This window comes from Hyperolius riggenbachi, chromosome 11, assembly GCF_040937935.1.
Source record: "Hyperolius riggenbachi isolate aHypRig1 chromosome 11, aHypRig1.pri, whole genome shotgun sequence".
Taxonomy (NCBI): domain Eukaryota; kingdom Metazoa; phylum Chordata; class Amphibia; order Anura; family Hyperoliidae; genus Hyperolius; species Hyperolius riggenbachi.
The window spans coordinates 129,963,901-129,991,623 of record NC_090656.1 but is presented as its reverse complement, the minus strand read 5'-3'; the positions used below and the strand labels follow the sequence as shown (position 1 = coordinate 129,991,623).

Genomic DNA, 27,723 nt, shown 5'->3' with positions numbered 1-27,723 from the left:
CAGGTATCCTTTAAAGAGAACCCGAGGTGGGTTTGAAGAATATTATCTGCATACAGAGGCTGGATTTGCCTATACAGCCCAGCCTCTGTTGCTATCCGAAACCCCCCTAAGGTCCCCCTGCACTCTGCAATTCCTCATAAATCAAAGCCACGCTGCTGACAAACAGCTTGTCAGAGCTGGCTGTGTTTATCTCTATAGTGTCAGTCTGCTGCTCTCCCCGCCTCCTGCAGAACTCCAGTCCCCGCCTGCATCCCTTCCCTCCCTGCTGATTGGAGGGAAGGGACAGGGGCAGGGACCGGAGCTATGCAGGAGGCGGGGGAGCAGCCGAGACTGACACTACAGATGTAAACACAGCCTCACAGCACGGCTGTGATTTATGAGGGATTGCAGAGTGCAGGGGGACCTTAGTGGGGTTTAAGATAGCAACAGAGGCTGGGCTGTATAGGCAGATCCAGCCTCTGTATGCAGATAATATTCTTTAAACACACCTCGGGTTCTCTTTAAGTCAGGGTTCACACTTGTCTGTTGTTGTACATGTTTTCTACAGGCATAGCCGAAACGCCAGCGTTGCGTAAGGCGCTGCATTTTTAGTGCTAATGGAAGTCTTTCGGCCGCAGGAAAAAATGCATATGTGTTTTCTATGCGTTTTCAAACCTGTGTTTTTAAAAATGCTGGTTTTGTTGCATATTATGCAGAAAAGCTGCCAAACGCACATAATGAAAGTCAATGGGAACGCAATGGTATGCATTTTTCATGCGTTTTTATATGCGTTTTTCCACAAAAATATTTTTTTTTTGCTTCCTGTAGTCTTCCAAGTGATTTGAATGGAAGAATAAAAACACATAGAAAACGCATATGTGTTTTGTATATGCAAACCACAAACGCATTAAAACACATCACAAATGCACCAAAAACGCACAAAAAAGCACACAACATTAACATAAAACATGACATAAAACACAGCATTTCACCCTATGTCATATGTGAACCCAGCCACATAGGAAAACACATTTGAACTGAGAACCCATGTTAATCAATGGGCTAGTTCACACTTAAATGCAGAATAAAATGTACGGTAATTCCTGCAGCATAATTTTGCACACTGTGTGCATTTTTACTGTCAATTACATTAACTGCTATGAAATAGCGTGCATGTTTTCACACATAGAAACGCACATGGGGTTCGATTCACTAAAGCGTGATCACAGCAGTTATCACGCGATCTGCCACGCACAATGCGTTTTCTGCACACCATGGGGTTGATTCACTAAAGCATGATAACTGCTATCCACGCAAAGGCTTGCACGCGCACACCGTTACTTCGCGTGATAAGCGGAAGTTTGCATGCGATTACGTGCAATTTTCACGTGAAACTTTCACGTGATCGCACGCAAACCTTTGCTTATCACGCGACGTAACGATGTGCGCGTGCAAACCTTTGGAGATTGCGTGACAACTGCTGTGATAGCAGTTATCATGCTTTAGTGAATCAACCCCATGGTGTGCAGAAAAAGCATTCACAGCTTGACTAACCACTCTTCCTCCAGTCGGGGCCATTAGCTGTGGCATTAGCACGGTCATCTGTATTAGTAATTAGTGGATTCATCAAATCTCAGATTCGCACACAAATGCCATCTATCTTTTTCTTGATTTTTTTCTTGTTTACTTTTGGGAAGTGCCACTTTTTTTTTTTTAAAAAGACCCTCTAGTAAGGTGGCTGCAAAGCACCATATTTAATTCCTTTTAAATAATGCTATTGGACTGGCTGTCCTAATGATCTCCTGCCCTTGATACTTCAAACCCCTGACCTAGAATGATTTTGCAGATCACATGGTCTTACTATAGTCTGACTACATATTTGTAGAAGCTATCAAGCGCATGTTCATATATTCATACATAATAACACTATAAGGGGTGGATCAGAGAGGCGTCTGAACCAGGTGCCCGGTGTCTTGCTTCAAATGCTTTTCTGCAAGTGAAGAGAAAAGCATTTGGCAACTTCCAGCAACGTTTTCCATTGCTTGATTTTTGCAATGCATTTTGACCCCCGCTGGGGGACATGGAAGCTGCATGGTTAGCCGATCCTGGATGCTACATGTACCGCCCCAGGGCAATACAAGACGAATCGAAACTACAGAATCAGTTGTGGTATTTGGATGATGGTAAGTTATCGTGCCGGCAGCTGTCCCTTTAATTGAATGGACATCGCTTAAATGACTCTCAGCCGGCGTTAACCACTATGAAAACATCCATGTGAGCCGACCTTTAGATAGTTATCAAGGACTCCGATTAAAATTATACTTTAATAACAATGTATATACTGTATAATATTTAATTCAGATTGTGAATCCCTCTGATGGACTTTCTGATCTTTGTAAAAGAACTGCAAAAAAATGGGTTGGTGCTATATAATGAATAATAAAAAATATATATACAATGTCAATATCACTTACCATATCACTGCCCAACAATTCATAGTAGATGATGTCACTAGCATCAAGGTCTGTAGCTTCAATGAAAAGGCCAATTGCAGTGTTCACTTTCTGATCCTTAGGGAAAAAAATATGTGTTACAAATACCAACCAACCAACCAACATGGAAGTTATAGAGAAAGCAAAGCCAAGGGCACAGTAGTGAACCTGATAATATAACATTCATGATACTGTATATGGCAAGATAAATCTCTAAATTGGCCACCCCTCTAATGTGGAGCAAATACAATAAGAAAAAAACTTATAATCGTTAGGGTTTATAGGCCAGTGTAACAATCTAACAAGTAGATTATAAAAAATAACATTTATTAAACAATGCTAAGGAACATGAACATCAGTAAAACATGGATCCCATGACTATGTGAGTAAACTGTACAATTGTACTAGGCTGCTTATTGTACAGTTTACTCACATTTAGAAAAAGTTAATTTAAAAGAATTATCTAAAAAAAATGAAAGTTCTCTCAGTCTGTAGAGACATAAATATGGGTCAAATAAGGAGTCACAATAGCAAAACAATGGTAGTGACCTAGCCATAAACAGAGGAGAGAGAAACCAACTTCCACAATTATCAAAAAAGAACAACTGTCTTCAGTTCATGTTGAATGTAGAGATGTCGCGATCATCAAATTTTTGGTTCGCACTCGAACTTTCGTAACAGTTTGAGTTTGCGCGAACCGCCATAGACTTCAATGGTGAATTTAAAACATACAGGGATTCTTTCTGACCACAAAAGTGATGGATAACTTGTTTCAAAGGGTCTAACACCTGGACTGTGGCATGCCAGAGGGGGATCCATGCCAAAAATCCCACCAAAAATTAATGAGTTGGCGCAGAGTCGGGTTTTAATCGCTAAAGTGCAGAAATCACAATACATTCCTATATATATTAAAAAAAAAGAAAGAAATCACAGTACATTCCTACATTTGAGGAATAAAGGGCTGCTTTTAAATGTGCAGAGTATTACTTTAAGGGTTATGCCCACTTCACACTGACAGACCAAATGCCGCGTTTACAGAGATTGAGCGCTAACAAGTCTGTGGGGCCCTTAGATTTGCGGGTGCTACATGCGCGCTCAACTAAATGGACCAGCATGGCGTGTAGCAGAGGCCAGGATGGGAAGTTAATAATGGATCTATGTGATGAAAAAAAAACTGACAGGCTCAGTGTACAGCCTATTTTTTAAAAAATGTTTAAGCCTATTTGTGAACTCCTCCATGCCAACTAGTTTTGCGACCAAGCAGCTACGCAACATTGAGTGTAACCGGTCTATAAGGCCCTTACATGTGCGGGTGCTGCATGCGCGCTCAACTGAAGCAGACAGGCTCAGTCTACAACCTATTTTGTTTTTTAAAGCATATTTGTCAAATTTATTTATAAATTATTTTTTATAAATTTATTTATTAAAAATGTATTTATAAAAAAAAAAAAAAATACAAAGTTATTTATGGAAAAAAAAAATCAATGTTATTTATATAAAAAAATATATATATATTTTTAAATTACGATAGCACGTTGGCAGCCTGGCAGGCAATAGAATGCAGACTACCGGATACCCCATCATGGTGTCCTTGGAGGAGATCTAGAGCCTATGTTCGAACTGCCACTCTTATGCTAGGTACACACACTGCCTTTTTTCCATTGATTTTCCATTCAATCAATTTTCGATTCGTTTTTCCGCTCGATTTCCTGCTTGATCCTCTTATCTTTTCTTATCAATTTCCATTCACTTCTGTGAAAAATCGACCAGAATAATGATCGAAAATAATGTCGGATGTGGCAGAAATAATCTATTGAACCATCTATCTAACACAAAATCATATGGGGCTTGATTCACAAAGCGGTGCTAATCTACTTAGCACGTCTAAAGTCTTTAGACGCACTAACCAGGGTGCTAAGTAGGTTAGCACCGGATTTCTCAATCAGATCGTGCGCTAACTTTGCGCGCGTAACGTTTTACGCGCGCAAAGTTTTACGCGTGCTAAGTCCCATAGGCTTTAATGGGCACTTCGCGCTGTGCGCCCTGCGCTCTGTGCAGTACGCGCATAAAGTTTTACGCGCATAAAGTTTTGCGCGCGTAAAGTTTTATGCGCGAAAAGCTTGTTTAGACGTGCTAAGGGGGTTTTCACAGGCGTGCTAACAGTTAGCACCGCTTTGTGAATCAAGCCCATGGTGTGTTCCTAGCATTACAGGAATGAGAAGTGAGAGGTGGTGGTATGTTTGAACTGCCACCCTTGCCATTTTTTTTTTAGCCTATTTGTCAAAGTTATGTTTAGGTTTACACATACAAATGTAATTGGAGAAAAAAATGTTATGTAGGAAAAAAATGTTATTAGTGCACTGGAGTGTGGAATAGGCCTTGGGGAGCTGAGGGTGATATACCTGCCCTGAGCGTGCTGCTTTTAAATGTCCAGAGTGGTAATGTAAGGGTTATGCCCGCTTCACACTGACAGACCAAACTCTGACAACTCGGCGTTCAACGCACAGCAAACTACCACAAAGAATTTTTATAGTTGACACTCTCAGGACTTAAATGTTAGTCCTCTCAGCCGCAATCTTTGTGTGGTGGTGGCCGTGCTTATGTGTGCACGTTGGTGAGAGTGCAGGCCATGGCAGTTTTCTAGCCCCTATGGTCGGGCTGAGGTAGCTTAATGACAGTAAAGTGACCCAGGAAACACTGGTTCTGCAGTGTGGGCCCAGTGTTGGCCTAGTAGTCTTTATTGAATGATCACCTGAGGTGACCAAAGGTCTTGCCAAAACTTATCCAGCTGATTGATTGAATTTGGTCTGTCCACACTGAAGCAACGACCTTATCCTCTTGGGTGTGCCCCCAACACACTCATATTGGTCATTGCTTGATTGTGATATGCAAGCCCCCTCATGACAAGGTAAAGATCACTTTTTTTTTTACAGCCACAGTTCAGCACCACAGGCCAGAAAAATTAGGCAATGTACAGTACACATGCCAGAAAAAAAATATTTTTTTGTAGCGCCCGCTGCTATAGCAGCTGCCTTAAAAATCCAGGATCCCCCTGGAGGCTTGGACCCTGTTGGTGGTAGCAGAGAAGTCAGTCAGTCATGCAGTGTGCAGGGATGCTGGGTGGGGACTGACTTACAAGTCTTCGAGCAGGCAGTAGCCCCCGGGATCAATGACTCATTAATTTTGATGAAGGTGAGGTAACTAATCAACACTTTTTTGACTTAGGCGACTTCTCTTCTCAGTGACAACCCCTCATGCTGTGCTGAAGGTCCTTTCTGACAGGATGCTTGAGGCGGGGCAAGAGAGTAGTTCCATGGCAAATTGTGAGAGCTGAGGCCACAGTTCAAGCCTACGCACCCAATAGTCAGTAATTCACGAATGGTGCGGGACCACGCCGTCGCTGACCACAACATTAAACAGCACTGAGCGCTGAGTTGCCAGAGTTTAAATACACTGGCCTTCGCGCCAGTGCTGTTGCCCCACCCTCCACCACAGCTTCAATTAGCTGGACGGGACGGTGTTTACGCTGTTCCCAGAAGTTTGCCGGGACAGCGTCTGAAAAGGCCTTCACTGGACCCCGAGACCGGTGAGTATAACACAGATTAAAATAATCAATCCAAAATTAAAATCGACAGAATGATCAACAGAATGATTGATAGAATGATTGTTTGTTGTCAAACTATTAACAGTACCCAATATCGATTGTACGGTCCACCAATCAGGAGATTGTACTGATAATGGCCAACTTAAGATTTATTGTCCTTGGGGAGTCTATAAAACTTTTTTTTTCTTTTTTATAGTCTTTGACTAAACAGGCTGACACACTACAGAGTTGTATTGTTGTGGCTTCTCATATGTAGCTATAAAGTAGCTAGCTAAGTAAGTAACGAATTAGCAGCTTGTTTATTTAGTTACTTTAGCTATCAGTACATGTGAGAAGCCTGCAACAACATGACTCTGAAGGGTTTGATCCAAGTTATAAATCAGCTGTTGCAGAGAGAGATGGAAGGCTGACAGTAGTTAGGGGAAAGCAGGGAACAGCAAGCCTGTCGTTACAGTCAGGAACAACTTTCATCAGGAACAGCTGATTTCATGATGCAGATCAGCTGTGTAGAAGGGATGAATTGGTGTTAGAAGCTATTTTTTTTTAACACAAGCTATATGGAAATCAGACGTTTGCCTTCTTAAAACAGAAGGTATTTGCGATTATTTAGATTGGAGTGAGCTGTAAGGTGTCCCCCGGAGCAGCACTGCTGAATATGCAAATCATCTGAAGCTCTATGGAGAAATGTATGCTTTCCCTATTAAATAACTGATGGTGGGGATAATAAAGCAGCATAATTTTCATCATAGTACCTTTTTAAATGAAAAACAAAATCAATAATCTACATTTAAAAACAAATTCTAAAAAGTCAATACAGGCTGATAAAAAGCTGATCAGGCAGAACTTTTAGCCTTTATAGTAGATAGAGAATAGTCAACTGGTCACAGTATTGGTCCGTACACGGCATAAGCGACATGGTCCACACAGTAAATACTAGAGGAAACTCCTGGGACCAGAATAAATGTGCAAATATATCTTTAAATAAGCATATGAATAGTTAAAGAGTCTTAAAATTTCACTGTTAGAAGACTAAGCACACTTTGTGAACTAGTGTCACTTCTTTAAGAGTCCTGATACTGGAAACAGGGGCGTAACAATAGACCCTGCAAGGGATGAAGCTGCAGGGGAGCCCAGAAGCCACAGGGGGGCCTGTCCTGAGAGGCTGACAACTCATGGCAAGGAGAGAAAAAAACTTTCTGCTCTCTGTACAATTGTTTTAATGACTGCATCTGCTCAGCCACTGATAACGAACCATACAAAGTTTTGTAGACAAAGACTTGTAGACAGTACCTATTAAGTGTGCAGGGGAAGGGGGCCCATCTAAAGTTTTGCAGGGGGGCCCAGTGATTTCTAGTTACGCCCCTGACTGGAAAATAAGGCAATACTGAAGGTGCTAGCAACAGAAAATGGGACCAAAATACATATACTGATACAACTAATACAAGGTAAACTCTCATCAGAGAATGAAAGTAATCATGTTTTCTGAACTGCCAAAAACAGAGAGTCAATTCCAAGTAATCTGAACTGGTAAAAACGTAAAGAAAATATGGACACTGGGAGTCCTTTTTGGTGTAATATCCCTGATGATGGGCGCAAGGGTCTATATAAAGACCAATATACTCACAAGTGTGGGTGACTAGAAGAAGCAACCACTCGTCTAGGCATGTGGGGAAGTACTGTCCCCACTCAGCCTTTTAGTGAATGATGTAGGTCGCTGCTCCTTAAAATAGACTCATGCCACAAAGATTGCGGAGTGGAAACCCCACTGAGGTAGTTGTAAGTAAGATTCACAACAAAAATAATGGTGTATCTCCAGGATTTATTGACCTTCCTATTGATGGTTATTTATTCACATTTGGCTTTTTTAACGTTCAAACTATTAACACAGAAATAAATATTCTGTACTCACCTCTGAAACGCTGTGACTATATAGAACATCCTTAAATACAGGGGGGTTGTCATTTACATCAATTATTTGAACAATAACGAACCTTGTAGCCACCTAAAATTAAAATAAAATCAGACATGTATATTAGGTGCATACATTCGAAAGTTAGCGACGAGACTATACATTCTGTAAAGCACTGTGGAATATGGCAGTGCTATATCATGACCAAAACAATAAAAAAAAATGTGAAGAATAGTGTCTGGGCTTACTCAAGATATCATTTTCAGATTGTGCCAAATTAGTTGCATAGGTAGGAGTTTTTATAGTTTTGATGAATGTAGCTTGTGGTTCTTGTAACTAAACAGTCTCACTAACTTGTTTTTTACAAAAAAAACCAATAAATTGTTAATCGAAAGGGTCTCATAAGATTAAATGAAGAGCTAGGTTATTTTAGGGGAGAAACCTCCAGAATCCTGAAACAGTCTATGTATCAGCATCACAACTGTGAGTCAGGTCATTGCGGTGCCTGCTTGGTGCCACACAGTGCCTGATTTGAGTGCCGCCATTGACCATAATGTTAATTATGGCTATAGCGACACAGCGTGGATTCCATTAAGATTACTAATTTGAGTGCTGGCAATAGCCAGAGCCTCAAATTACGCAGCCAGAGGAAGAACTAAAGTAATCAGTAGTGGAATATATTTAATATATTCCCTGAGATTACCTTGCACATGAAGATCCATCCTTTGGCTTCTTTCTGCGCCCAAATTAGAATCAGAATCACTTTTATTCGCCAAGTACGACAGGAGTCATACTCGGAATTATTTGTGGTTCACATGGCATAGGCAAAGTACATCAAACAAGACAGACATATTAAAGGTGGTCATTGGTGCTATAACATCTAACATGTAACATTTCAGGGAGATCAGCAGAGTAGTCCTGTGGGGCTTACATAAAGTCCACATAAAGGCTACATAAAGTCCACATAAAGTCCAAAGTTAGTTCAGTTCCAGCCAGGCTGTGGTGCCTTACCGACCGGGTGCTGTGAGGCTGAGGGGAGCAATAGAGAGGGTATGCTGACCTCATGACAGTACTAAACTAGTTTAGCAGCAGAATTTCTTGGGGGAAGAAGGAGTTACTGCGCCTGGTGGTTTTGGATTGGATAGTTCTATAGCGGCGACCTGACGGTATGTGCTCACAGTAGCGGCTGCCAGGGTGGGAGGGGAAACGAGAGATCTTGGTTGCCCTGGACTTCATCCTAGCAGAGTAGAGGCGATCGAGGGTGGCAGCGGAGATCCGATGATCTTCTTCACATCAGTAATGACTCTCTGCAGTTTATACCTGTCGCTGGCCGACGCACTAGCGTACCAGACAATGACTGAGGAGCAAATTATGGAGTCAATGGTAGCAGTGTAGAAGCTGGTCAGCAGCTCCCGTGGCATGCCAAATTTTTTCCGTGGGCGCAGGAAGAACAGCCTCTGCCCGAACATAGGTATGCCCTCAATTGAGGATGGGGTGAGATGAGAGCAAGGATGGAGGATCTTCCAATTAGGAAAATATTGCTGAGGTACAGTTGAGTCAAATAGCTGACATGACAGTGTTTGCAAGCTTAGACGCATACAATTCTAGTCAGTCAGGCAGTCAGTTATCTTGGTCTCTAGGTAAAAGAGGAGCGCGCCATAGTGCATTACATCAAGAGAGGGAAATTTATTGTATTACAAGTTATACTCACAAAGGTACAGATAAAAAGCGCGTGTCAGCGGACAGCCAACCGCTTCAACTCAGTGGAGGATGACGCGCTGTGGCCGGCAGCGCGGGTCCCGATCGTCTGGGTACCGTCTCACTGGAGGTGGGCGTGGCTTGACGCTTAGCACGCGTATTACGTCATTACGCGTTTCGGTGCTCTGCGCCTTCGTCAGACGACGTCTAACGTTGCAGCACACAAGGATATAGGCTCCCGTCATAGCCGTTGTCCTAGCAACGGATGGAAGCCATAGTAAAACCACTAGACCACTGAGACAGAGGCTAGGCGAACACAAGAGGAACATTCTTGATGGGGTAGAGAAACACAGTGTTCCCCGCCATTTTAAAGAGCACCACAACAGTAGTGTCGAGACCCTCAAAATAGCTGGCCTAGAGGTGATTCCAAAAACACTTCTTCAAGGACAGAGGTTCAGGAGATTATGCGAAAGAGAGACTTTTTGGATTTTTAAATTAGATGCACTGAGTCCCAGGGGACTAAATGAGGGACTCGAGATCTCTACTTATTTGTGATCCATTAACCTGCGATTATTGCTAAATTGAAGTTATTGTTATATGTATGGCAATATATAGTGATTTGATCACTGTTTGATTTATAATGGGTTTTTTTCTTCTTCCTATTTCCCTCCTTCTAGCCTTCCCACTAGTAGCAGACCCTAACACTAGATGAGGGTGGTGAGTATGTATGTATATAGTAGGTTGTGTCCATAGTAGGTTGACCCTATCTATAGGCTCCAATTCTGCCTTTGAATTTATGGCCAATGAATTACATTGTATTGATCTGTGCATGTCCCCACACATTTAACCAATTATTCATTTACATATATCCCTTCCTACACACATCCTTCCATCCATTCACCCTGTTTAGTCCCGGCCCACTGGGGCCACCCGAGTCCAGCCCCCACGTTCGGGAGGGTCCCATTGGGTTGTTGGTGTTGATCCACATTGCCAGTCCCTTCCCTCCATCCTTCCCTTCCCCTTTCCCCTATCCCCACCACTCTCCCAGCCCTCTCCATCCCTCTTTTTCCCCCCCTTTCCCCCCCCCCCTCCCCTCCCAGGTTTCCCATCCTTCCGCTTCTTCCCCCCCCCCCCATGTTTCCAGTTAAATAAACTTACACAGGTGGCCGTGTCATGAAGTTTAGGATTTTGGCCCCCACAGATAGCCCTGACTAGTGCTATACAGGAGCAGGGCCTGAATATATCCATCCCTATTGATTATTATGAAGCCCCTTTGATTAACAACCCCACCTAACTAATAAGTCTACCTGGGTAATGTGGTAGTGTTTCCATCCATGTATGTGTTGATGTTTTCCCTTTTTGCATAGGCGTGGTTTTCATGCATATGTATGTGTGTCCTCCACAGGTTTCCATGTGCACATACATATGTATGTATATATGTGTTGCTACATTCCCCTATCACCACTTCAACGGTCCCCCACGCCTTAACGGTTTTATTACGCCAGTGACCTAGGCGTTTTTTAGCCGTTTCTCTACGTGATTTTTATGCTTTTGACGCGTACTAGCGGTTTTTAACATTTAGCAACGGTTTGTAATGTCCTTTAACGTTTTTCAACGTTTTTTTAGTGAGTTTTAGCGGTTTTTAACGCTTTTTAGTGCCTGCTCCTGATGTCCAACATCTGCATACAGCCGTCTCCCACTGCCCTGAGAACATGTGATTACATTTCAGGCTGTCTGTAACTGCTGAAGTGTAAGATATATATTTATGGTGTACCAATTGTGCCCCATTTTATTGAATGTGTATATTTTGTGTTCTAGCTAATGAATATTATGCTGCCTTGTTATTTATTGTAATTTTGATATGGAAATTTGTTGTTTTGAAAATGTTTTAATGTTAAAAATGAGTTATGTGAAAATCCCTCTATGATTTTGGAGGATGATGCGCTGTTTTAGCTATACACGGCAATATATACCCAGTACATACCCAGTATAGCTTGGCCGCATGTATTGTTTAAATAAAGTTTTTTTACTATGGCTTCCATCCGTTGCTAGGACAACGGCTATGACAGGAGCCTATATCCTTGTGTGCTGCAACGTTAGACGTCATCTGACGAAGGCTCAGAGCGCCGAAACGCGTAATGACGTCATACGCGTGCTAAGCGTCAAGCCACGCCCACCTCCAGTGAGACGGTACCCAGACGATCGGGACCCGCGCTGCCGGCCACAGCGCGTCATCCTCCACTGAGTTGAAGCGGTTGGCTGTCCGCTGACACGCGCTTTTTATCTGTACCTTTGTGAGTATAACTTGTAATACAATAAATTTCCCTCTCTTGATGTAATGCACTATGGCGCGCTCCTCTTTTACCTAGAGACCATTTTGCCAAGCAACCCTATAACGGAGCGTCGCAGTACATGCATTGAGGAGGAAGCATCTGTATGTGATTGCCTGAGACCAGGAGCGCAAGAAATTTGTTTGTATTTACGAAAAGTCAGTTATCTTGGCATGGTGTGTTTGAAAGCACTGAATACTATAAGTATGAGGGCATATAAGTAAAGTAAATAGAGGTTCAAGTGAGTACACTGAGATTGGGCTCATAAGGACAATGAGTCAGGGGTTGTAGATAGAATGTGATGTAGTGCAGGGAATGCCTTATGTACATAGAAAAGTGGAGAAAATAAAACTGGCATCCCAAAGCAATAATACTTTAGCAACAAAATTAAGATTGTAATTAGTTGCTCTCAATAACTGCTTCATTTTTCTGGGTGCATCTTCTCAGCCCCAATTAGTAAAACAAAATGGGGTAACAGTGATCAGGAAATTTTGATTGAAACTAAATAGGGGAGTGCACAACGGGGGGAAGAGTCACGCAAGGAGGAATAAAACTTTGTTAAAATCAGCTAAAATGAAACAAAGAGGTAGCTTACCTCTAGACAACTGTCCAGTGCTCAATAACATTTCTTTCATTGCGTAATCAAGTGACGTCTAGAGCTAAGCCACCTCTTCATTACATTTTAAGTTTTACACCTCCCTAGGTGCCTCCCCCCCCCCCCCCCATTGTGCAGTTGCCCTCACTGTGGATGGACTATTGTCCACTGTGGCTCCACCACAGAGAGTGCTAGACCCTTTTAATAGAGAGCGACCAGTCCCTGACCATTTGGAAACATCAGAGTGGAGATGGGTTTGTGAATCTGTACCTGCCTATGTGGTTGGTTGCCCTCTTCACAACCCATCTTTGTGAGTAGCACTCTCCTTCACCCTTTTACCATATATCATTAACATATTGCACTATTTGGGCTCCTGTTGTCTCTGTGCTTTCTTTTAAGGTGTTGTGGCACCTCATTTCTCTTTGATACTTAGGGGCGTGCTCAAGAGTACAATAAAAACCATGTCTTGTGTCTGCAAATTACCCCATAATCTTATGTTATAAAATGTTCTTTTATATCTTTAGAGAAAAATTATTTCTATACTTACATAATTACCATGTAGTTTGCATACCAAATTGACTTGGAAATATCGGTCTACCTATTTTAAAAGAGCACAGTTTTCCATTAAAAAGACAATTGATTTCAACATTCTTAATGCAATTAATATATTTCATCAATATTTTTTATATGTCAAATATTCCTATTCAAGTGAACTCATCTTAAAGTGAACCTTAGCTGAGATTAAAAAAAAAAGTTGCACTTACCTGGGGCTTCCTCAAGCCCCCTGCAGCTCTCCTGTGCTCTTGCCGGTCCTTGACTATCTTCAGGCAGTTACCCCACCGTGGGTTAGATTTTGGACGACTGAGAGTCGGCCCCTGGGCACACACATCCTTGTTCGCATTCCTGTCCTGCACAGGCGCAGTAAGAGAAAACTCGTGCAGGATGCGCTTGACTACGGGAACGCAAACAAGGATGCGTGCAGCCAGGGGCCAACTTTCAGTCGGACGAAAATGAAATTAGCCTGCAGTGCGGCACTGGAGGATAGTCGAGGGCACAGGGCAGCTGCAGGGGGCTTGGAGAAGCCCCAGGTAAGTGAAACTTTTTTAAAATCTAGGTTAAGGTTCACTTTAAATTTATTTTTAGATTTTGCCAAAACCAAATAAGCTCAAGTATGCATTATACAAAATCTATATTAAGAAAAGACAACTGACAGTCACTTGTGCACAAATGCTCAAAAGGATGTGTCCTACTTTAGAAAGACAAGGGGGTCTCCACACGGTGCAGCTCCAAGAAGATCAGGATACCAAAAGACAACTAAAATCAAAGACACGAGCACTCCTACTGCAAGGTTACCCTTGCATATAAAAACACCTCACTGGGGTCTCCTTGGTTCCTCTGGCTCGCTAAGACAACTAGATGAGCAGAGCGTCAGTAGCCACAGTGAGCCAGAGAAATGGAGGACACCCCAGTGGGGTGTTTTTATATGCTGGAAAAATAACTATCTATGTAAGTGCACATAAATGTGATCTCCTTCCTAACCGCCTAACGCTGATAGGAATCAGGAAGGTGGCAGCCCCAAGTATCAAGTCCTGGGTGGGGTTTTGCAAGGATTGTGCGCTCCGATGTGCGCGCATCCCCACTTGAACCAGCCGCTAGGAGACTGTTAGATGGTGAAACCGCGTGTATTTAAATTGTACAGCGCTGCGATCTACGGCAGTGCTGTACAGGGGACAGCCATGTCGCTCGGCTGTCCCCTGGAGAGGCTCAGAGAGTTGATCACTGTGATTGGCTGGTGGGGGGAGGGAGGGATCGGGAATACAAAAATAATAATAAATTATACATTTTTATTTAAAAAAAACACAATTAAATTAATATAAAAAATCACAAAAGCTGCAGCAGTGATCAGAGCCCACCAACAGATTTCTCTGTTGGTGGGCATAAAGGGGGGGGGATTAATTTGTGTGCTCGGTTGTGTGGCTTTGCGGAGAGCCATTAAAGCTGCAAAGCCCTAATTTTTTTAAAAAATATCCTGGTCGGGGGGGGGGATGGTCTTTAAGTGGTTAAAGGTTAACCCGTGGTCTTTAAGTGGTTAAAGGTTAACCTTGCCTCGTAAGTGGAGTGGTCTTGTCTATTTTTAGTTACAACATTGATATAACTCAGTGTGCCAGAGTGATCACTTAGGATGAAGCTAGTATGTGTATATGTATCTTTATTCTTTTTGTGTATAAAAACGCCAATGTTTTGGAGTCACCTAGGACCCCTTTATCGAGGCAACATTTGCTCGTAGGCAATCATCTGTCTGCCGCAATGTGTCAATCAACCTGTAATAATTGAAGAATGGGAGTCAGAGCTGCTCTCAGCACTTGCAGGGGGTGATGTGGTTCAGACAGGGAGCAGCTGCAGTTGTTGTTTTTATACCCAAAACGAAAACAGTTACATATTGGATGTGCAAACTTCCTGTTTTATTTGAAAATTTATAGAGGACATCATCCCCCTTTTTCAGCTGAAGCACTCCCCCTTCAGGTCGATCCAGTAGCGAGTGCAGGGCAACGCTAACTTTTTGCTGTTTTTGGATAAGACTCTTAAGGAAGCATGCCCCGGTGACAGATGATGCAACCGACCTCTAGTCACCACCTGGAACCATCCAAAGTGGAAGAGATACAAATTATAAAATACTAGTTGACCTAAGCCCAGGGGCGTCGCTAGCCCTATTTTGGGGGGGGGCATGTGCCCCCAATCTGTCCTGGGGTGCCACGGATCTCCGCCCGGCTGCCCCCTCTGTCAGTGGCTCCCTCCAGCCGCCGCCGCCGCCGCGGCACTCAGACCTCAATCAGGCGGCGACCAATCGTGCGGGCGCTAGGACCCAGCGCCCGCACTGATATGCGGAAGTGACATTACTTCCGCATATAGAGCGTGTGCGTCCGGCGCCCGCTCGTACTACTGGTCGGGTCGCCGCTGATCCTGAGGTCTGCTGACTGCGAGGTAAGGGGGGGAGCGGCGGCGGCTCCCTGTCACTCACTCACTACCTAATGGGCTCCCTGTCACTCACTCACTCCCTAATGGGGCTCCCTGGCACTAACTCACTACCTAAAGGGGCTCCCTGGCACTCACTCAGTGCCTAAAGGGGCTCCCTGTCACTCACTCACTACCTTATGGGCTCCCTGTCACTCACTCACTCCCTAATGGGGCTCCCTGGCACTCACTCACTACCTAAAGGGGCTCCCTGTCACTCACTCACTGCCTAAAGGGGCTCCCTGTCACTCACTCACTTGATAAAGGGGCTCCCTGTCACTCACTCACTGCCTAAAGGGGCTCCCTGGCACTCACTCACTACCTAAAGTGGCTCCCTGGCACTCACTCACTGCCTAAAGGGGCTCCCTGGCACTCACTCACTGCCTAAAGGAGCTCCCTGGCACTCACTCACTACCTAAAGGGGCTCCCTGGCACTCACTCACTGCCTAAAGGGGCTCCCTGTCACTCACTCACTACCTAATGGGCTCTCTGTCACTCACTCAATCTCTCCCTAATGGGGCTCCCTGGCACTCACTCACTACCTAAAGGGGCTCCCTGTCACTCACTCACTGCCTAAAGAGCCTCCCTGTCACTCACTCACTACCTAAAGGGGCTCCCTGTCACTCACTCACTTCCTAAAGGGGCTCCCTGTCACTCACTCACTGCCTAAAGGGGCTCCCTGTCACTCACTCACTACCTAAAGGGGCTCCCTGTCACTCACTCACTTCCTAAAGGGGCTCCCTGTCACTCACTCACTGCCTAAAGGGGCTCCCTGTCACTCACTCACTACCTAAAGGGGCTCCCTGTCACTCACTCACTTCCTAAAGGGGCTCCCTGGCACTCACTCACTGCCTAAAGGGGCTCCCTGTCACTCACTCACTACCTAATGGGCTCCCCTTCACTCACTCACTCCCTAATGGGGCTCCCTGGCACTCACTCACTACCTAAAGGGCCTCCCTGTCACTCACTCACTGCCTAAAGGGCCTCCCTGTCACTCACTCACTACCTAAAGGGGCTCCCTGTCACTCACTCACTGCCTAAAGGGGCTCCCTGTCACTCACTCACTGCCTAAAGGGCCTCCCTGTCACTCATTCACTACCTAAAGGGCCTCCCTGTCACTCACTCACTGCCTAAAGGGGCTCCCTGGCACTCACTCACTGCCTAAAGGGGCTCCCTGGCACTCACTACCTAAAGGGGCTCCCTGGCACTCACTACCTAAAGGGCCTCCCTGTCACTCATTCACTGCCTAAAGGGGCTCCCTGGCACTCACTCACTGCCTAAAGGGGCTCCCTGGCACTCACTCACTGCCTGAAGGGGCTCCCTGGCACTCACTCACTGCCTAAAGGGGCTCCCTGGCACTCACTCACTGCCTAAAGGGGCTCCCTGGCACTCACTCACTACCTAAAGGGGCTCCCTGGCACTCACTCACTACCTAAAGGGGCTCCCTGTCACTCACTATCGGGGTCCCTGTCACTCACTACCTAACTGGAGGCGCCTGTCACTCACTAGCTAACCTGGGGGTCCCTGTCACTCACTACCTAACTTGGGGGGCTACCATAGTAAGGGGGCATTCTGCCTATTTATGTGAAATGCTGTCTATTTATGTGCCTCATGACTGCTGAATTTGTCTTGTTGGGAGCCTTATGATTTGTTGGGGGCCTCAAGATTGCTGAATTTGTCTTGTTGGGGGCCTCATGATTTGTTGGAGGCCTCATGATTGCTGAATTTGTCTTGTTGGGGGCCTCATGATTTGTTGGGGGCCTCATGATTGCTGAATTTGTCTTGTTGGGGGTCACATGATTGCTAACTGCGAGACTATGGGAAAAGCTGAATCCTTATCATATGAGACAATAGCATTAAATCTACTTTTTTAGCTTTTTAAAACAGAAAATAAAACTGTGAGGTTCTAAAAAATTGAATAAATTTTTCAGGAGTAGGATGGATGAAATTGTTTATCTTCACAGTTTATTTTCAACTTGGATTTTCCATAATGTTCATGTATGAGTTAAAACGTTTGTACAGTATTTAGTTTAAATTGCTGTTGCCACTTTGCGATAGATAAGTGACTTTTGGGTTGCAGTTTGGGCACTCGGCCTCCAAAAGGTTCGCCACCACTGTCATAATCTAATGTCCCACCATTGCTAGGTTCATGTAAATTTGTCTCCACCCGTTACCACACCTATATTCTGGTCCATGGCCCACCCATTTTTCGGTGCGGCGCGATAAGCACGCCGCACAACGTGATCCTCATATTTTTGGCACGCTAACTGCAGTGTGCTGAATTCTGCTGCCTACAGTATGTACAGTATACGCTGTTCTCTAGTGCCTGCACTGTGTGCTGATTTACCTCCAGTGTGTACAGTGTAAGGTGTTACTCTGTGCCTTTACTGATTGTAAGCCAGCTATATTGTATGCTGATCCCTGCTACTTTCAGTATGTACAGTATTAGCTGTAAAGCCTGGTACACACATACAATTTTGATTAGCCAATTTTAGCTCTGTTCATAAAATTTATTGTCTGTTGGCCCACTTACTGCACAGGGGTGGTAAAATTGGGGGTCAGTGACTGACCAATCAACATTGTATGTGCGTATACATCTTTGATCTATGCCTATACTGATTGTAAATGATCCAAATAAAGGACAGGGGGCTCTATCCAATATTTCGATGGGCAGGCCCGTTATCTGTAGCTTACACTGCTGCTAAGTTCATGTACATTTGGCCCCACCCATGGCCACGCCCACTCACCTCATGACCACGCCCATTTTTGCCACGGCGCGCCGCATATACCCCCCGACCTGGTGCCCACAACCCGAAGGCAGAACATCAAAAGTTGTTTAGGTGATACCTTTAATGACTAACTGTACAAGATTTCTTTGCAAGCTTTTGAAACTTTAAAGAGAAACCATAACCAATAATTTAAGTTCATCACGATCAGTAGCTGATACCCCCATTCCCATGAGAAATCTTTTCCTTTTCTCAAACGGATCATCAGGGGGCTCTGTATGGCTAATATTGTGGTAAAACCCCTCCCACAGTGTGATGTCAGGACCATGGTCCTGACAGTTTCCTGTCTGTGAACCTAATTGCATTGTGGGAAATAGGTGTTTACAACTGCCAATAAAGCAAGCAGCATCTCCTTCCACTGACATCACCTGTCAGCAGTAAAAATGTCACCATGTGATAAATGTCAGACTGTAAATCAGGGAGAGGAAAGATTTTACAATGGGCAAACACCAATTAAATCATTTATACATAATTATTGTAAAAATGAAGCACTTTTTTATTACATTATTTTCACTGGAGTTCCTCTTTTAGTTTCTTCTTCAGGCATGTTTCAGAACTAGATGGCTCTGATCCAGTTCTGAAACATGCCTGAGGAAGAAACTTAAAGTTTTGAAAGCTTGCAAAGAAATCTTGTACAGCTAGTCATTAAAGGCATCACCTAAACAACTTTTGTAGTTCTGTCTTCAGATTCTCTCCATGACTAACACCAGACCACACATCAGAAAAAAATAAGGAAGGAACTTACCTCATAGTCCACAGAGACATTTAAAACCAAAGATGATCCTTCTATTATAAACTTATCCATATGTGTTTCCACTTCCACTGTGTAACCTTCACCAAGACTTATATTGGTTACCACAACTTTTTCAACATTGTTTTCTGGGATCTGCACAGTCTCTTTATCAACTACACATTCTAGAGAAAAAGAATTTGTACATAAGTATATTTTCAGACATCAGCATCAGAGGATAAAAAGGTCTCAAAATGTATAATTATTTATGCCATATCTTCCCCCAAAATCACTTTATCTACAGAAAGATTAATGTAAGTTTTGGGTATAATTAAATGCACACAGCAATTATTACTAAATCCATTTAACCTCCCTGGCAGTATGCAGATTCTGAGGCTGCGTCCGCGGGAGGGATTTTTTGAATTAAACTTTTTGTAAAGCTTGTAGCTAGCACTAGGCTAGCCACCATTGTGACCCAAGTCCCCCGCACCCTTCTGATCCCCCCCCCCCCGATCGCCACCACTATACATTACCTAGCCACGATCCCGCGAGAGCCGCAGCCTCCCCAATGAGCTTCAGTAGTTGCAATGACATGATGTCTGAAGTCATTGACGTCATGTGCAATCCCGATCCTCCCTATAGTGAAGCCTGGAGCTGATTGGAGAGGCTGCGCCATTGCAGGATCCCTGGGGGTACCTATAATGGTGGCGATCGGAGCAGAGCGGAGGGACTTAGGGGGCAATGGTAGCTAGCGATGTGCTAGTTACAAGCTTTACAAAAGTTTTATGGAAAAAATCCCTCCCGGGGCAGAGAAATCCTCTGTGGCGGCTACCCCGAGTGTAGGTCGGGGTTACCACCAGGAAACCTGAAGTGAAAGAAACATGAGCTTTTTTTTTTGAAATGCCTAATTGCATAATTAATCTTTCACTTAAGGGGAATGGAGGAAAAAGAAATAAAAGAAAAATCGACATACCCGGGGCTACCTTCAGCCCTCGTCAGCCACCCTGTGCCCTCGCCACAGCTCCGCTTCCCGCAGAACTACTGCGCCTGCGCTGTACACTACAGATGATGTCAGCTCCATCATGAGCAGCTCTCGCGCAGGCGCAGTGAATGCTGACCTGCTGAAGTTGGCATCTTGCACCGGAGGGGACCCCAGGCCACCGGCAGAAAGCATTGCTGCGGTGAGGGCACAGAGTGGCTGACATGGGCTGGAGGAAGCCCTGGGTAAGTCATTTTTTTATGTCTTCCTCTGACATTCCCTTTAACTGGTACATGCTAATTTTCAGTCCTTGTTGCTTGATGCAATCTACAGGTCGTTTCTAGTGGCAGCATCACTGCAGGAACGTCTGATGAAATTCCCACAGGTACAAAAATGAATTGGGGGACAGTTATCCAACCAGGGGGTGAAGCATTACTGGTGAGGCAGGCCAGCAACATCGGAGGACATCCGTACACACTTTAGATTTCCAACCTGAAGCATAAGTAGCAATCTTTTTGGCTGGAAAAAAATCTAAAATATGTATGTAGCTTAAAGTGGACCTGAACTCTTGCAAAGGACAGAAGGAAAACATAGAGAAATGCACCCTGTATGTAATTATAGAGTTTAGCCTGTCTAAACTTATCTGTGACTAATCACAACTGTGATTTGAAGTCTCAGCTGTGTCAGCTGGCTACCTCGGCAGAGCAGCTAACTTGTAAATATAGGGTGTTAACCCTATGTCTGCTTCCATGAAAGCAGGAAGTAGACACACTGAAGATGTATTGCAGGATTTGTATTAGCTGTAACAAAGAAATGTTTTTCATTGAGACCAGCTTCACACTGCCAACCTGCGGTAGCGTTGCGACTGGCTAATTGCACTGCACCGCAATGCCATAAAAAGCAGATGAAGATTACTGCAGCAGTGCACTGTGAGCTCCATTCTGGCTGCAGGCCAAGCAGGAAGTGAGGCTTTATAGAGCTCACTTCCTTTGGCTGTAAATCGAATTGCGCAGAAGTGTATTGTCAAAATACGCTTCCGCGCAGGTGTGCCGCAATGAGGAAAATGTAAAAAAAAAAGGCTGCGTCGCCATAGATTTACACCACTTCCAGTTCGCCACACATCGCATCACAAGTTACCCACCAACGTGCTGTTGTGCTAGTGTCGGCCTTGCAGCAAAAATGTCACTTCCATTGCATCTCACAGGTATGAAATGCCCATAGGCTTTCATTGATGTAGCGTTACCCTGCGGTAAAAACAGGATAATGCAATGCACCCGTGTGAAATCTTTTACAACAGAAAGGAAGTTCTGAGTTCAGGTCCTCTTTAAAGTATACAGTACCTGTAACTTAAAAAAAAAAAGTTACAGACCTACATCAGTAGGGGAAGCCTAGAGCACTAAAGTCTTCCCCGATCCTCCGCAAACACTCCACTGCTGGAAAGAGCCCTCTTCACATTTACGTGCGAGCTTCCCTTCATGCACAAGTGTGGTCTCACTTTGCAGGCGCCAGTGGGTTTGCATCAACGTAGTAGCATGGTGCTGCTCACACATGGAGAAGAAAACTGTGCACGAGTGGCTCCATACTACAGCGCAGGTGCTGGACATGCTTTGCGCCTATGCAGTGTGTACACACTTGTACACAGAAAGGAGGTAAATATTTTTTTGTTTTTGTTCTGACTACAGGTGCACTCTAAGTCAAACAGTTGCAAAAATGAGTGCAGCCAGTGGCATCAGAACAGAGTTAGACAACCTACGTTCTTGTTGTGGTTCAAGGACTCAAATTACTTTAGATAGAAGGGATTTGCACAACAGCCAACATAAAACTTTGTTTGTTAAAGTATACTTTCCATGTTCCTCTCATTTCAGACGTTTTTTTAAAGACGAACCATAACAACATATAGTAGAACGTAATTACGTTAATTATCCTGGTTTCAGCATCAGAAACACTTCCTATGTCTATAAATTGCTGTTTATTGCAATATAACCCCATCATCTCATTAAAGTGATACTGAAGCATAAAAAAAAAAAAATCATAATATAATGAAATGGTTGTGTAATATGGATAATTAATAGAACATTAGTAACAAATAAAATAGTGTCATATTTTTATTTTAATAAATCTAGATTGTTTGTATTCATTCTCTAATAATTGCAGTTTCCACAATTCATTTAGCATTTTAAATGATTTCACAGAGCAGGTGATTGACTCTTTGAACCTTTCTCTGCAGAAAAACAATAAACAAAGAAGAAACAACGAGAGACAGCTGAGATAAGAGCTTCAAAAGACACAGAGCTCATTTACAAAGTCACAGAGCTCAATGAAGCTCTGTTGCATGGATAACAACTGGCGTTTCTTAACTCTTCCTGTACTGGAAACAGTATGAGACTCATATCTGTGCTAATAGTGTTTTATTTCTTAGCTGTACTACACATACAGATCATTATATCATAAGCTTATTTTCACTTCAGATTCCCTTTAAGGCCTCTTGCACACTGCACGCGATTCCGATTCAGATTCCGCTTTTTAATCAGTTTTTACATCCGATTCAGATTCCGATTTGCAGTGTGCAGGGAGCAAACTGCAAATCAAAATCTGAATCGGATGTAAAAACTGATTAAAAAGCGGAATCTGAATCGGAATCGCGTGCAGTGTGCAAGAGGCCTAATGCTTAGCCTAAGCTATGAAGTCACAGAGCTTCTGCTCCAGTGCACTCTGGGAGACCAGTGTTGTTTCTGCTAATTTTGAAGCCAACAAAAAATTAACATTTTGGAGTAATGCACCTGGCCAGCAGTAAAGATGTTACTACCTGTGATAAACTGAAGAATGTGAATCAAGGTGAGAAAAGTGCAAAGTGTGTCACTGTAAGTGCCTGAGAAGTTTTCAGTCATGAACATAAGCAAAAACTTCTCAGGCACTTATATTGATCTGAAAGGGAACCTGAGGCGCTTCCTTGGGGGGCAGATGGAACACAGAAGCATGTTCTCTGCCTCATGACATGCTTCTGTATCTCCACATCGCCGCTCTCTGCCCCTACCACCGCCATGCTATAGCCCCCCGAAATTAGCGACAATATTTGTCGCTATCTGGGAGGGTAAATAGAGAAGAGGGATTCACTGCTGAAAATGACCACTATGCCTGTTCCTGCAGGCTTTCCAGAGCTGCCATTGGGAAGCTCTCTCTCTCCCCGACTGCGTCTCCTGCCGCTCCCCCCGCCTCCCTGCACGCTGTGAGAGAGAACCAATCTCTCCTTTCAGCGTTATGATCCAGAGGTCATGAAAGTTAAAGTGGGCCAGTGCGGCCCACAGGAGCAGTGGAGAGCGGTGGTTTTGGTATCCGTACAGTGCCCCGGATCAGGTAGCATAATTTAAAATTTTATTTTATGAGTCCACCTAGGACTCTCTTGAAGAGGCAGGCCAAGACCCCTAAAACGCATTGTCTATGGTGCTTTAATAAATATACTTAAGCAATGTGTGGTTCTGTGGCAGGAGTGTCTGTAATCAAGGAGGATATTGGTGTAGGATCATTAACAAAAGGCAATTGTTTATTGCAAAAATAAAAATTCATAAAAACATGAAAACATGGTATTTCTTAAATCTGTGTTAGTGTTTTTCTTTACTGTCCTGGAGTGGGTAAGGGAAATTGACGTACCCCCTTACCCACTTCAAATCCTAAGAAGAAGCATTGGATATCTGAAAGCCCCCTTACTGATAAAATGTATATATATATATATATATATATATATATATATATATATATATATATATATATATATATATATCATAATGAAAGGAAGTTATACTCCCAAAATGTAGTTTTTTTTTATTATTAGTAATTATTACTGTTGAGAAAAACACTAAATTCATATTGATGGTAAAGGTCCGCTTAAAACACATGTGAACTGTGCAATTGCAATTTCCTGGTGTGTATAGATGTCCTCCAATGTCTGCTGAAAAGTCATTAGTAACTAGTGACTAGTGGCCCAAATGACAGTAGCTCCCTCTTAAGCTGGCCACACACGACATGATACAATAAAATTATCAGATTTTATGGAAATTCGATAAATATGATCGAATGTCCTGAAAAAATTAAAAGCTTTTTTTTCATTCGACTACAAAATCTGATCAGATTTCCTGTTTTCTCTGATTTTTATCGATCCGGAATGCTGGAATTTTTTCTTTAATTTTACTAAAGATTGTATGGTGTGTGTTACACTAACAATTTTCTCAGAGTTTTCAATCATTTTTATCATAATTGGGGAAAAATGTAACATAGGTGTGTGGTACATTGGTCATATCTTTTAAATGTTACAATCAGTCAGAAAAATTGATTACGATTCTTGAATTGAACACATTTTTAAAAAATTGTATGATGTATGGCCACCTTTACTCTTCTTCCATCTTCTCTTTATAGATCAGAACGGTCTGCTTGCCTGGGAGCCAAACAGCATATTTGTACAGCTATCATTCAGGTAACAAAGTTTTAAAGTATGTGAGTGCTTTAACATGCATACAGTCTTCTAATCACATCACAAGCAGTCTAAAAAATGTAACTGTTCACCCGCAACTAAATAGTACATATCTCCCTGGTAAAATAGGGGTAAAAGTTATTCGTGCATATTTTTTAAATGTCCTAAGCTTTGTTTGGAGTGATCTATAAAGACAGATACGGAATAATACAGCTTTCATTCTGCTTCATGGAAGCACCTGCCACCTGGCCTATTAGAACATAAAATGTTTCCTAATTTTCCATTTAATAAATGGAGATAGCTTTTGTAGGAGTTATCAATACCTTTGCAACTGTTTGGGTTCCGTGGACTATGAACGTAAAGCTGAAATAAACGTATAGACTCTGGAAATGATATACTGTATTTTCTCAGCGGCTTCTTTCTCTTTCTGTTCTTTTAGTATGCCATTTATTTATTTTCTTGGGTTTATGATGTTTGATCTGTGGTCAGAGCGTGTTATGTAGTGTCAACTGATGGGGGCTATTCCTGTATCTACTGAATATTATGATGATGTGGATATTAACTGTTAATCAGAAAAGGATTAAGATGAAATGGAGTCCTAGGCAACATAGCACTTTTTGCTCAGCGCTGATGGTAACCTGAATTTTTTTAGTACGATTTGGTGGGGACTAGCATCCACCAGGCCCCTACACTCTCTCCAGGCCCTAACAATTGCCTAAATTTAGTGGGTACTAGCATCCACACTGGGCCCCTAGACTCTCTCCAGGCCCTAGCAACTTCCTAGATTTGGTGGGGACTAGCATACACCAGGCCCCTAGACTATCTCCAGGCCCTAGCAATTGTCTAGATTTGGTGGGGACTAGCATCCACCAGGCCCCTAGACTCTCTCTCCGGGACCTTGTCAGCTGCCTAGAATTGCCTTGTGGATGAACCAGCTCTGCTTGTAAAGCATTACATGTTCACTGTTATAAGTATTTGAAAATGATCATATATAAAAATATAAAGAGTCTTTCAAAACTTAAAAGATGAAAATGATGTACTTTCCTTTCCCCTGAATATTCGCCCATGAGTTCATTATTATATGTAACTTTATCCTTCCTCTGCTTATTTAATTTGTCATTTTTTAACCTTTTACCACTCTTTAAACAGAACATCAAAGCTCAGACACAGTTAGATACTCATGCTATCTACACCGCCCTAAACAGTATTTCCTGCTTAATATTTCATAGATTACAAAGAACGTACCTTGAGATAAACATCCTAGAGGAATGGAAATGAAAATGAACAGGGCCAAAATGGGCCCCATGTCCAAAAAGTCCACCTAGCTCAGCCGTATCCCAGTATCCAAGTAAAGCACTTCCTGGTGTGTGATGGTGAAGTTTAAGCTGGGAACTTCCAGCCAAGAGACAGAACACAGAGGTTACTGCAGCTTTCTGCTAGAATCAACCTTTGCTTCCATCCCTGTTATTTGTTCACTTATTTATGACTATGTAGATAAGAATGTCTCTCCGTTTCTTATTCATTCTACAGACGTATGTGGATGAGCAGTTGCTTTTTCCACTAACCAGACAAAATATTCCAACCACACCTGTATACCATGTAGTGGTCTGAAATGTTACACTATTTCTCCATTTCTATCTACTATAGTTTTAAAATTAGCAACGCTTCTGTTGCTAATTCACGCATTGTGTTTGCCCATTTGTCCTGTATATCACAACATTTAAATTATCTTCCCAGTACAATGTATGGCAACAATATGTTATTTGATGTTTGTTTTTTCATTGTACTCTATCAACAATTACAATTACTTATTTTCAAAAATAATAGTAATATACCCCCATGACATACATATTTGAAAAGCTGAGTTCCTAAGGTAAGAAATTATGTATTCTTTTTCCCTCACTCTGGTTCTTTTTTTTTTTTTACAAGTGTTTTATTTTGGTAGAGTATATGAAATAACAATGATGTTTTTGATTGTTTGTCACTAAAATAAATATAAAAAAACATATGCCTTAACCCTAAAGCACCCTAAAATCTACTACTTATTACGGTTGAAATGTGTCATGATCTCTCCTGTAGCATGTTCTGTCAGTTGCAGTGGAACTGCAACTGGGCAGTTCTGACTTATCTGCTTGCATTTAGTTGCACATTCGCAATAAGTCTCATTGTCATTTACAATCACTCTGCAGTTCAGAGTAGTTTAGGATGCTGTCATACCTCTTCCTTTTGTTTGCTGCAGTTGAACTGCAGCCAAATATCCCTGGATTTCCTACATGCATGTCATTGCATAGTATTGCATGTATTTGTTATGACAGTCTTTCAGCTGGCAGCTTGTGATCAAGCTGGCTCAGGATTGCGTAATTACCATTCAGCTGTGTGGGAATTTGCATGCCTGCATCCATTGGCTGATGCCAACATAAACGTCTGCCTCCCATTTCAGACCCCGCCCAACATAGCGGTCAGCTCCCTGAGTTGTCGTTGGGTCCATGCTGTGAAAGTTGTTATTGTAAATTGTATAATGCCTTGCTCTGTATTTCCATGCCTGCTGGACGTTTACTGACCTGCAGGGGTCAGTAAAGTCCTTCTGATCCTGTTAGTTGATGACTGGTAGTATTCCTTCTTGCCTTGTTCTTGCCTTATTCTTGAGGACGAACTAAAGCAGCAGCTGCCATTAGTTACGCTCCTACCTGTTAGTCTTGTCTATCTCAGTGTAAATGTTGCCGTCGCTGAAGCAGCGACTAGATTGGCTAAGCATTCCGTCTGTCTGTCTGTTGTCTGTATTGTTAATTGTCATTACTTGTGCTTTAGCTAGTGAGTTATTTGAGAGCTACATTTCATATATTGCACATCAGCACGATATATATGTACTCTAGTCAGTCAGTAATTATTGTAATAATGTATATTGTTTTGTGTTTCGACCCTTGCCTGCCTCTTCACTACAAATTTTCCTAGCCCTTCTGGATTACTGCCATCTGATCTATCGTGTGTGACCCAAGCCTGTTCCCGACTACGTCTGTTGTGTATTTAATCACATAGTATCTAGAATGATAGGCGACCCGGAGCTGCAGTTGCTCTGGGCAATCTTGCTCCCTTGTTTTACTCCTGTGTCTATCTGTGTAGCCTCTTCTATTACCCAGCTACATA

General features: G+C 43.0%; 1 protein-coding gene across 1 annotated transcript in view; it reads right to left on the bottom strand.

Annotated features, from left to right (window-relative positions):
- The window catches only part of CDHR5 (cadherin related family member 5), a 73,960-nt gene extending 48,048 nt beyond the window's left edge, over window positions 1-25,912 (bottom strand). Inside the window, exons 1-5 of the mRNA XM_068259825.1 lie at window positions 25,825-25,912; window positions 19,151-19,320; window positions 13,155-13,205; window positions 7,985-8,077; window positions 2,454-2,549 (exon numbers count right to left, since the gene is read on the bottom strand). Of these exons, the coding sequence (XP_068115926.1) occupies window positions 2,454-2,549; window positions 7,985-8,077; window positions 13,155-13,205; window positions 19,151-19,320; window positions 25,825-25,885 (471 nt within the window). The 5' untranslated portion in view covers window positions 25,886-25,912. The remainder of the gene's footprint in view (window positions 1-2,453; window positions 2,550-7,984; window positions 8,078-13,154; window positions 13,206-19,150; window positions 19,321-25,824) is intronic.
- Window positions 25,913-27,723: the final 1,811 nt, after the last annotated feature.